The sequence below is a fragment of the Amphiura filiformis genome, chromosome 3 (assembly GCF_039555335.1).
Source record: "Amphiura filiformis chromosome 3, Afil_fr2py, whole genome shotgun sequence".
Lineage (NCBI taxonomy): Eukaryota > Metazoa > Echinodermata > Ophiuroidea > Amphilepidida > Amphiuridae > Amphiura > Amphiura filiformis.
Genome location: NC_092630.1, coordinates 63,870,272 through 63,882,602, shown reverse-complemented (window position 1 = coordinate 63,882,602; position 12,331 = coordinate 63,870,272). Strand labels below are relative to the sequence as shown.

The window sequence follows — 12,331 nt, the reverse complement described above, 5'->3', positions numbered from 1 at the left end:
TTTCTTTTTTATTGGTAATTTTGTTTATAGATCTAACTTAAACATACTTTTTAACTTTCTTAGGAATTTTAGATTGTAAAAATTGGACCTTGTTGAAATTGCACAGTATTTTGTTGAATTCAAGTTTTCCTAGTTTCACAGAAATGGTCTCTGTTTTGAATTTTGTGAAATGAGTGACCATATTCAGCACAATGATTTTGAAATGTTGTGTAGGTATTTTCATTGTATCTTTGTGTTTTCCTAACTTCCAATAAGAGTGTTGATATCTGTGGATTGTTTCTGATGGCTACGAAGTAATTTTTGTATGGAGTAGAGGATTTGTATGTTATTAACACAATAATCATTTGGAACACATATGTTGTGCATAGAAGAACATAAGCCAAGAGACATACAAAATCAAGAAACACACCTGGAACAAGTCAATTAAAAGTCTGGGGCCAGATGACAGAGCTTTAAACAAGGAAAGGGCAGCTTAGAAAAGATCTTATAAAAACAATGGACTGATATTGATTCTTCATTTTTTCTCAGATATTGATGAAGCCAAACACCAAAAACTAGGCAGTAATTCCAGCTTGAATAGCAACATAAGTATAACCAGCATTAGCAGTACTAGTTCCCCAATCTTAATAGGTACCACAGAGGTGTATTATGACACCAGGCAAGAACAACATATAGGCAATGGTCAACCAAAGTGCAATGGGTAAGTAGATTGGCAGTAATGTATATTGTAATTGGTAGAAATCTACCTTGTATCGTTCATGTCACCTGTGATAATTGCTAAATGTGTAATATATAGTTCCTATAACAAGACAAGTTTCAGTGCTTGTGGTGGATATATATGTCTTATCATAGATATTTGGTATTGACAATCACTTGCCACGAAACCCTCTTATTGCAAGATAAGTGAAAAACAAGTCATGAGTAAGAGTTTGTTACCTTGGCATTCACACTATGAAACCACTAGAATAGAATTGGGATAAAGGTACAAACTCAATAAATGGTAATGTGTAAAACACAGGTAAAAATGTACAAAGCAACCCCATCTAATATATTTTTGTTCTTATTAACTTGACAAGTTGCTTTTATGTTAAAGCTTTGTAGGGGCAATGTAGGGTGGTATGCATGAAATCTGGGGTCAAAGGTCATTCAGGAGTCATGTGAGGTGATTGTTGATTTAGGGCACCAAAGGTGAACACTTTGTCATTTTCCCACATGTTTTTATAGATTTCAATAGGACTTTGACACAACCTTTGGGTACATTGATATGTGTGAAGTTAATGTATGTAAGGTCAAAGGTCATTTAGGGTCATTTTACAGATATGTTCATTCTTCACAGTCTTGTCTTTTCTGATCTTGTAATTTAGCGGGGACATGTTTTACACACACATATAATTTACTAATCTACTAATTTAATTCTTGGACAAAATACAAGTGTATACAATACATGTGCTGAGCGTCATGTCAAATGCGTGTTGTGTACTTCACAGAAGCTATGACCGTAGCGACCGGCTGCCTAGTAACAACATTGGGTAGCGTGATTGTTGGGTTTTTTTAGTTGTGCATAGTTTACAACGTCATGTGCACATGGAATGCTGGTGCATGTACTCTTTGATTTCAAATTGTACATATCGTGTCTGAGAATTAAATATAGCAACAGTTATTTACTGTACTTGTTGTGGATTGTGAATTTAAATCAATTTACTTGTTCTGGTGTGACAGGTCTGCAATACCAATGGACAACTTTAAGTCAAGGCCACAAATGCAGCGAGACAATAGTCCCCATTGTAGGCAATATACCCACCCATCAACTAGTCCAGTAGCAGTACCTAGACCTCCTAGAAGACCGTCAGCTGATGCAGTAAGTATTAGTAAAACAAAAGAAACGCTAGTTGATTTGCTGGACTCTTCACATAACAGTCCAAAATGCTGTAGTTGTCTGTTGCTATTGAGATAAATTTGGATCATTTTGGTTCAAGTAGATGCAGCAACCTCACTGTACTAATATTGTCAGCTTTGCATTTCACCAGTTATTAATGGTGTGTATGGTGAGCCTCTCATATCAACAGGGTTTAATGGGAGCTCTCAATAGTTATTATAAATGTGATGGCAAAGGTGGGAGATATTATCATGTTGCCCTTTAAGCAGCATAGTAAATGCCAACTGGAATGACAATATTTCATTAATGACACACAAATTGAGTGATGAAATTAAGTAAATAATGTAGCACAAAAAGATTAAATGTTTATGTACCTGATCATACTCAAGAAGAGATAAATATTTCAATACAACATCAGTGATTATTTTGCAATAGTATTATTTAAAGTATGAAATGTTGTTTAATTTGGATATATAAGCAAGTTTATTTTTCATCCATTCATTTACAAAAAAAATGATCTACAGTAACAATGTCTATAACAAGAACTTCACATTTTGTTTGTTTTTTTTCTTTCAGGCCAAATCTGGTTCTTCAACATGTGGCAGGTAAGTGTCGGCATCCACCTGCTACTATTGTGGCTATTTTTAAAATGTGTACATGCCAAGCTTTGTGTTAAATATATGTGTGAGTTCTTCAGAGAAGCTCTATCTTTAGTGACCGGCTGCTAGTCAAGTTGTGCTTAGTTTACAACGTCATATGCATGTGGAATACTTGTGGGTGCACTTGTTGCTGTCGGGTTGTACATGATTTGTCAGAGAATTAAATATTGCAACTGGAGTAATTTTGATCACATTAGTATTTTCCACACTGTTTTCATAACAAGTCTAGACTTGGGACGGTTTAAAACTACACATACTTTGTACTCGACATTGGTAAACATGAACAAGACTTTATCTATGTGAAGCCTTGTATTTAAAATTAGTCAATATATAATGAACATTGATTTTTGAAAGATTTGTGAAAGTGTGATATTCAGCTTCAATTGACTCCCTAGTCCCTGCCATTTAATCTCAGTTTTATGTAAGCATGCTTATCATATCTTGGTGTAGATTATTCATTCACTAGTTTAAAACATTTTGAAATTAAATCTAATACTGGAACTGAAATTTTGTTACGTTGCATCTGAAACTTTGTTATGTTGCATCGGAAACCATCAGATTTCATTAGGCAACTGATTACTTATCATATTTATCCTATTTGTTTAATATATTTCAGCTGGCAGTTAGTCTCTGGTACAGGAAGTGTTAAAGGTTATGCCTCGGCGAGAGATTCCCCTCTTACAGTTCATTCCGTCTCTGATGTATCAAGTGGTTCCAGTGGGGCTGGTAGTAGTGGAATTGGAGGGAGTCTAACGTAAGTATAATAATCATAATTATGAAGCATTTTGTTTTTTAATCCCGCTTTACATGGTGTGAGTTAGTATTTCAAGGAATTGCCAATGCTATAATGGCATTCTTTGCTTTTCAGCCCTTCACCAAATATAAGTCTTAAATTAATGTGTCATCAAATTGAACTTGTGCATCAAGGCTAGATATTCTGACCTTAACAACTATGTATTTTATTCCATGAAACCAGCTATACCTTATTCTTAAATTCATGATTTTATCTCACTTTTTAACAAGTGATAATAGTTTCTACTGAATTTGTCTATCATTAAAGTATTGGTAGTAGCTGGCATAAAAGTAGCACATTATAAATCGGCAAACCCATATTTAATTATTATGTTACATGTATATTAGGAGAGTAACACAGCAAGAAAGTTGAGAATTGGCAACACTACTGCCAAGTGGGCAGAACATTTTTCACATTGATGATACAATAAATTGATTGATTGATACTTGGACCAACATGGAAGAAACAGCATAGACCATTCTGGGTGTGCAATACATGTCCTTAGTTCAAATCTCACAGGCTGAAACCATTTAACGTGTGTGAATATGATCAGTAATGTGTGGGGAAAATGTTTTATATTCACAAGCAAATGAAATAACCTGGATTGTGGCAATTTGCTTATCTCAGCAGGACAGACAACATCCCTGAAGACAGTCAAAGAAAACAAAGACTAGACAATGTGCGTATCAAATTCAACAAACTCTACAGCTCAGTAATTGGACCACGATATGCTAGCTTAGATCAAGGAGGTTTAGTATCAGGTATGATTGATTCAATAGCTTGCAAAGTAGGACTCAAAGGATCCAGAGGAACGTATGTATAGCACACAAAGGTGTCAGTGGTTTTAAATGTTATATCTTAAAGTACTGGTGTCCAAATAAAAGCAGACTGCAACATATGTCTTGATTTCTTGACAGTTGTTCTCTCTCATTTATTTGTCTTAGCTGTGTGCATGCTACATATGTGAGCTAATTTTTCTGAAAATGTCAAATTTATCAGCCCATTGCATCTTAGAATGTTGACTGTCTACATTGCCTTGCAGCCATTGTTGCTGATTTACCGGCAATGAGTTATAAGTAATTGAACAGTACTTTAACCCCAACAACTTGTATATTTGGAAGTATTTGGTCCATCAGAGATGCTCACAAATGTAGCTGTAACATATCATGATGTGTAGCTTGGGATAGAATAAGTTTTTAAGAAATCGGCAGATTGTTGGGCCTGCTTTTCATCTATGGTTTTAATTTGGTAATATCCTTGAATAGATCATTCCAACAAAATTATAATAATTATAAGCACCTAATATGAGATGTCATAGGTTTAGAACTTGTGCAAAGCACTGTCATGCCTTTGCCAGATCTATATGCGCATATTGCCATTTGAATCCGTAGGCAATTGATTTTGAGTAGAAAAGTTGTCAAACCCACTGCCTTCATTTCTATTATCTGGATCAGGTGAGCTTTCAATAGAAGAAATATAACCAAAAACAAAATGTAATTTTTCACATCAAACATCTTGTTGTCAATGATAATGGGAACAAAGTCTGGTGAATGTACAGTTCTTTATGGAATATTAATGTACTGTATCTATGTTGTAACACAAATTAACGTCACTACATTGCAGAGCTGTTTGGAGTACTGTACACGCTGTATAACTGGTCTTCAAGTAAATATAAATGTATGTTAGAATCACAGCTTTTATTTCATACATTTTTGCAGTACTTACTCCTTCAGGTTCAGTGAATCACTCTGCATATGTGTATGTTTGATAATACAATAGAAATTTCATCATTATTTCATGATGTGCAACTTGGTGAATGTTGCAAAAGAAAGACCAACACCTTACATATGTAGATTGGTTTTTGGTTAGTTCATGTTGCTGGAAGCCATATCATTACCGGCACACACACAAACATGTGTAATTCTCATGGTCTACTTTATTGTTGGAGTGACCTTCTGGTTGCTGCTTAACTGACTGGTGCATGTTTAATATTTGTACTTTTTAGGCAACCCATCATGAATGTGTAACAGTTCATTGATGGATTACGATGATATTAAAATTTGTAATTAGCTGTCACCACTACCAGTACTAAGAACTTAAATAACTGTGCAGGATTGATTTTCAAACAGTTTTCATTTTTCTGTTAACATTGACTCCAAACCACATCACTCATGTCTCAAGCATAAGACTTGTAACCAGTGACCTTACAAACATGACCTTTCACATTGAATATAGTTGCCAAGAAACTGAGCCCAATAAATGATACTATGATTATAATTACTCAACCTTCATGTATGCATGCATGCACAAATCCACAATGCTATAGCATACTGAGCATTCAAATAATTGGAAAGGGCCTGGAAAAGCTTGTTTGATTTCATTATTTTGGACACAGCTATATCTCAATGTTCATTAAAACTAGCTAGTTGGGCTAGTGATTCTCAGGCCTGCATAATTACAGAATTGGGAATTATCACACTGATCTGTAATTATTACCAACCAGATGGGTTGCTACCCACCCAACACCAAATAAAAGTTAATGCCTCTAGTGGTGATGTTAATTCAGGTACAGCTTTCTGCATTTTCCAGTGTATTTTGTAGATCACATGATGTAATTATAGCATGCAGTATGGGTACTTATCAATCTTGATGGATGTAATGAAATATATTAATTTACAATCTCTAAAGCTGCATAATAACCAAGATTAATGCTGCAGACACTGCAATTATCTTGCCAGTGATAGAAATTCTCCAAAATAGGTGCACTTCCAGATATGTTGGTCTATTTTAAACAGGTACGTAGGTCTCACAACATTGTGTGAGTTTAATAATTGAAATTGAAATGGGTTAAGTAAAATTGTTTGAATGGTTCATATTTTTTTTTTTTTTGTATCAAAGTTGACCAGCAGATGATAGTTAGTCAGCTCTAATAAGTAATATCTGCATTCATATGGTATAAAGTGCTTGAAAAGCATAGCATATTTCTATTTTACTATTGTTTCCTGTATTTGTGTGCTACTTTTATTTTTACATTGTTTTTGCTATTTGCTTGTGCCAATGTTCTGTGATGAAGAAGGAACTTATTGGTTAGTCTATTACTGTCACACCTAATCTCACGGGAATGTGATATTTGGAATGGGAACTTCTATAAACTACTCGCATAAAGAAAGTCCGCACTTATTTAACAAATCCTCCACCAAAACCTGATCTTGTTATGACAATTTGATTGTTAAGGTCATGTGCAGAATCTTGTTAGCTCCAATTTTGATACCAAATTTGCTACCAAACACTCTAAATTCACAGAGATGTATATGAAGTTTGGTGCATTTATAAAAGTTGCAAATTAAAAACGGACCACATGGACCTGTAGAGGTGAATTGCAGAGCGTGACCATTGGCATAGCCCGAAACAACCGCTAGGTCATATCGATCGCATTGTGCCCTAATATTCATCATTTAAGCATTGTAACAATCCATGCATTTTGAATTAGCCGTTGAATGAAGCGCACACTTGGACACAGGGGCCATCGTAGGCAAGCAAGCTTAGTTGACAGGGGCCATCATGGGCAAGCAAGCTTGACCACAAAATGCACCAAATTTCATATACTGGTATCAATCTTTGTCAGTTTAGAGTGTTTGGTAGCAAATTTGGTACCAAATTGGAGCTAACAAGATTCTCCACACGACTTTATCAATCAAATTGTCATAACACTATCAGGTTTTCGTGTAGGACAGGTAACATAAGCATGGACTTTCTTTATGTGTGTAGTTTAGTACATGTACTAGTAACAAATGTGTTCCAGTGGGTTTGCAATGCATTTGTACCATGAGACAGGTGTAATCAATGATATGGCTATTATTATATTAATTACTGAGGAAGGTAAAATTGTTATATTACGGTACACGTTGACTTAATAAAAGCAACCAAGATATATTTTATTCGAATTGTTCTTTGGAAAGGAAATTAGGATATGTTTACTATGGGTTTGTTGGCTGTTCATTTAATTTGATCCAAACTAGGGGATGGGATTATAATTAACATGGGATTATACTAGAACCATTACAGTAATAGTAAGTAATTCTCAGCTCAGTGCAGAATAGGAAGTTCTACATAACATTTACTTGTTTATATAAATGTATTTTTATTTTATGTCAAAATGCGTAACTAGTTTTAAGATGTTTGAGTACATTTGCAGGAGGAGGAGAAAGATAAACAAAAACCCAATAATTTCACTTTTCACCTGTCATCATAAGCAATTATATAATTGGCATGTTGTAACATATTTATATAATTTTGATAACATTTTATGTGGACTACTACAACATCTTGTTATAGTGACATCTAAAGTTACTTTTATTTTTATTTTGAAGCAAAGTTTTCTCAAATTTACACTACTACATTAAGAAATACAGGATCAGACATTGATACTGAATTGCAGGCTATCTCTTCTGTTCTCAAGTATGTGCTGATCAAAGTACAGTGCTTTTCAGTGTTGTGGGACTTCTGTACTCGATATTGCAAGGGTTCTGCTGCTTGAGCATTACTGAATGACACTAATCTGAAAAATAATAAGTAATAATAAGTCTGATCCTTCAATTTTTATGAGTAGTGTAGTGGTCAGTTATGTGGTATTGAATTGATAAATACTTGGCTGAAAAAACCTTTAAAATGTAGTGCAATATGTATAAAAATATGAAATTAAAATTTAGTAACAGTTAAGCATTTCTTTTTATATTATACCAAGTGTTCATTTTAGAAGGCTTTTAAAATGTCAAAAACAAAGGAATTAAAATTTCTCTCATTCATGTAACGTAAAAGTCAATATAAATAGGCAAAGGGAATGACAAGTGTCATAAGGTTTCAGCAGTTTCATCATCATAATATATATTTTAAGGAAATAACAGGAAAACATATCCTGTCAGGTTATTGACCCAGGACCTCGGGTTTGTGAGACCTGCTAACCCTTGGCCTCTGAAGCGTCATGATTCGGCAGACTGAAAATTGACCAGGATTTGAACCTGGGACTCTGCCTGGGGTATCTAGTCCAAGAGAAGAAATTGTATACTTGTGTTATTCAGTAGCTAATGTATTTAAAGTATTTATAATTCCATTAGACAGATGTGGACCAATGATGGACCAATTGAATGTCATTTTCTGAATTATAAAACCTAAAGTAAATCCTTGAGACCTTCAAACTTACAGCAATTGGGATATACTAGTACTTGTAGTCTGAAAAGCTGCCAGCTACATAAATCATGTGAAAAGCTGCCAGCTACATAAATCATTTATCAAATGGAAGTTCATAATGTGCTGGTAACAAACAATTGGAAAAGTTAAAACCTACTTTCAGCACACAAATTCACTAACCTTGAATTTCGATGTGTGACACATCTTCATCAGAAGTAGTCATAAGATGTTGTAATAGACATTGACGACTATTTTTGTTGACCATTAACAAAAGGGCAAGTCCATCATAACATCTTGGGACTATGTCTGATGAGGTGTGTCACACATTGAAAATTCAAGATAAGTGAATTTGTGAGCTGAAAGTCAGTTTAAACTTTAATTGGATGATCTCTGCATTGTTTCTTGCAGTAAGTTTTTCAAAGTTTGTGTTTCATAGAAATGATTAGTTTAACCCTTTCATGCACGAATTAAGTTTTAAATTCACAAAAAATTTTATATTGTGTTATTTTACATCTAAAGGGGTTACAAGAACATACCCAGTGTCAAATTTTTTTTGGGGTGTTCCATTAATTAATTATGCACATGTCCTCATATGAGGACACTGCGTTTTTGATGCTACATCTACATAGAAAAACTTAAGACTTAAGTCATTTTCTGAAATAATAGAGAGATTGGGGTAAAATGTAAACAACTTGGGCTAAAAATGATGTAAAAGTATTATTGGACTTTAAAAAATAAGGAATTCAGGCAAAAAACATAAAATAAGTGACACGTCTGCAACCATGTACATGCATACAAATGAATTGAAGTTCACGAATTACAACTTGTGAATTGGAATTCAAATTCAACTAGATGTTATTCCTAGCCTAATTAGAGTTGAACAACTCAAATTGAAATACAATCATTCTTACATCCACTCTGAAGTAGGCCTATTTCATTCTATATGTATGTACTTTCCTATACCACCATGGTAAATGTTACATCTATAAATGCACAGTGTCCTCATATGAGGACGGGAGGGCGCTATAGTAAGACACCTCAATGGCGCAGTGTCCTCATTTGAGGACACATGTTTTTTCACTATTTTCAAGCATTCTAAAATATTTGTCACAATAGTTGTTTCCATTATGTTCTATAACATCTATAAATACTAATAAAAAATTGTAGTCACTTTCCTACGTCATAAAACAGGTAAAAAAATTGGCCGAATCCAGGGATCATAAAGAATAGCGCATGGCTGTGATATCCCAATTGTAGAAATGTCCCTGGGGAAAAAATAGAGCCTGTAGGCACTTATAAAAGCTCAGAGTGTATACTGCCCTCTCTTGACATTGTAATGCAACATTGCACATTGATGAGGGGGTATTAATACATTTTTCATTGTGCATTTATTATCCGTCCTCATATGAGGACACGGTGCGTGAAAGGGTTCTTAAAGAGTTGCATTTTAGAAAAATGTTGGTTAATTTTCTGCTTGATATACTAAATGGAAAAATTGTATTATACAAACAAATTATGTTTGTCCAAAATATTATGAATAGGAAATAAGCAACAGCACATACTGTAATAGCTCTATTAAGTACATACACCTACAACCATGACAACCATTATTTACAGTGCATTTGAAATGTTATTCATAAATGCATTCAATATTCATGAGGCAAATGAACCAATAACAGCTGGTCTTTTACAAAATGTGTGTTATTCATTTTCATTTGTCAATGCACAGGCACGCCACTTCTAATGTTTACACACAATATTTCTGCAAACCTAGCAGTAATTGTCTACTTGAATAATTGCAGATGACATTCTTTGGGGCCATAAACTACTGGGAGATTATTATTTGCCGTTAAATGTGATTTTTTAAAGCTTTTTAGAAGGCAATTGAAGAGTTTTATTTTTCCATCACAAGCACAATGTACTCTTTTTTTGTCTTATTTAACCTGGGTAAATCATTCTGTGTTGCAACACTGTTCTCCCATGATGCCTAGGGACCATGTTGGAGGTACAGCCAGGGGTTACCCTGATGGGAACAAGCTGAGAGGTCTTTGTTAGCCACCAAATGCAATAATGGTGAGAGTGTATAATTGAATATGAATGATTCCCCCATCAGGGATTGCACCGGGGAAAGACCTTTGTCATTTGTCATTTGAAGTACAACAAAATCATACCCAGTCATTAACCTCAAAATGATATAACCATCGTTTGCTTCAATAAGACTTCCTAATACTTTGCTATGAAATTAGTACTCTACTTCAAGAAATGTACATACATTTTTTTATTAGCAAAATCTGCACATATTCACTCAGTTTTTGTAAAAAGAATACAAGCTTTCCACTGTCAAGAGTATGGAAACTTATTCCATGGGTGGTTTTTAATTGTGCTAAGCTTTGGCAATTAAATTGGCACTCCCCAGGCAACACTCCCATTACATGCTTGTGACATTTTGTTCAGGGACTTTGTTCAAAACTTACATATTTGGGGCAAAAAATCAATAGGCAAAATGTAATTGAATAAATAGAGGGTGGGATGTATAATGTCCCAGTTTCTTTGACTGAAATATATTAATGAGTTGTAAGGAAATGGCATTGTATACCTTTAACTGTCTGTCAGTCAGACAAATTCTGTTCAGCCATAATTTCTGTTTTTAGATTTTAGTACATGTACTGTTGTCATAAAGAGAGTTGCTGAGTGCGTATTTGTGGGAAAATGCTTTGCGATACACAATAAACCACGACATGGATGCAACCGTATCCAAGCGCAAAATGCATTTCCCAATGAAAAGTATTTCCCCACAAATACATACTTAGGTATAGTTTAAGTGCCCAATTTGCACTATGGTCAGGTTTATCCAAAGATTCTATGGCTAATGTTAAATCTTACAACTTATAGAATATACATTTAGTTTAGAGGACAGTGAACACTTGGCACTTCTTGATATATATGCGTTTGCTATGAGCATGGTCCAATATTAATTTGCCTTACCAGCAGAGATCCATGTTGGTTTCCCCATTGTTTTGATATCCAAGGCAAAAATGGACATTTGGTTGTGGTCATATAGAATACTGTGTTAATAATGAATAAGTTATCCCAACTTTACTTCCAAGTTTGGTAGTGATGTAGGTGTGTATTTTACTGGTTGCAGTATCAAGTTATGCATGCCTACCTGCATGTAATCATACAGAGCATATACATATATACAAGGGTGGTTTGTTAACACACTTGCAGGACAACCAGGTAAAAGCAATGATGTTACTACCAAACTTGAGGTGATACAAAGTATACACTTTTTCTGGCCTGTAAAACAGTTTAGACTATTGATTTTATTTTAAACCGGTGGTACCAAAAGTCTCCATTTTAATGGGGAAAGTGGTGATAATGTAGGGATAAAGCTGTCAATCAGAGCAATCTGTAATACAGCAATGTTCTTGTATTTTGAAATGTTGTAACAAATTGTTTGTCAAAAAATTACAATTGGATATTTATAAAAGATCTATATATATATTGAATGAAACAGAATGACTCTATATAAATAATAGAACTTGAAAACAAACGATTCTTTTGCTGCGTCAAATTTATTGAAATGTGTCCCTTTTAGAAACGTCCACATGAAAGTAAGCTTAGTTGTGAGGCAAATACAAATACATTGTAGAAGTCTATTACTCTGGCTAAGTTCAAGTCTTTGACACTTTAACAAAAGGTTTCTGTTTCCCAAAAAAAGGTTTATCTTAAGTTGAGACGAGACAGACAAATCTGAGTTAAAGCCATATTATAACATTTTCAAACAAAATAGATTAGCATTTCTTTGCCATAAAA

General features: G+C 34.3%; 1 protein-coding gene across 2 annotated transcripts in view; it reads left to right on the top strand.

Annotated features, from left to right (window-relative positions):
• LOC140148935 (phosphatidylinositol-3,5-bisphosphate 3-phosphatase MTMR14-like) overlaps positions 1-9,298 on the top strand; it is a 34,303-nt gene extending 25,005 nt beyond the window's left edge. The window contains exons 16-20 of one of the 2 annotated variants that reach the window (XM_072171047.1): positions 529-700; positions 1,720-1,858; positions 2,453-2,481; positions 3,152-3,289; positions 3,959-9,298. In XM_072171047.1, coding sequence (XP_072027148.1) covers positions 529-700; positions 1,720-1,858; positions 2,453-2,481; positions 3,152-3,289; positions 3,959-4,151 — 671 coding nt within the window. In that variant the 3' untranslated portion in view covers positions 4,152-9,298. Of the gene's footprint in view, positions 1-528; positions 701-1,719; positions 1,859-2,452; positions 2,482-3,151; positions 3,290-3,955 lie in introns of both variants that reach the window. The other variant, XM_072171046.1, reaches the window with a different exon arrangement.
• Positions 9,299-12,331: the final 3,033 nt, after the last annotated feature.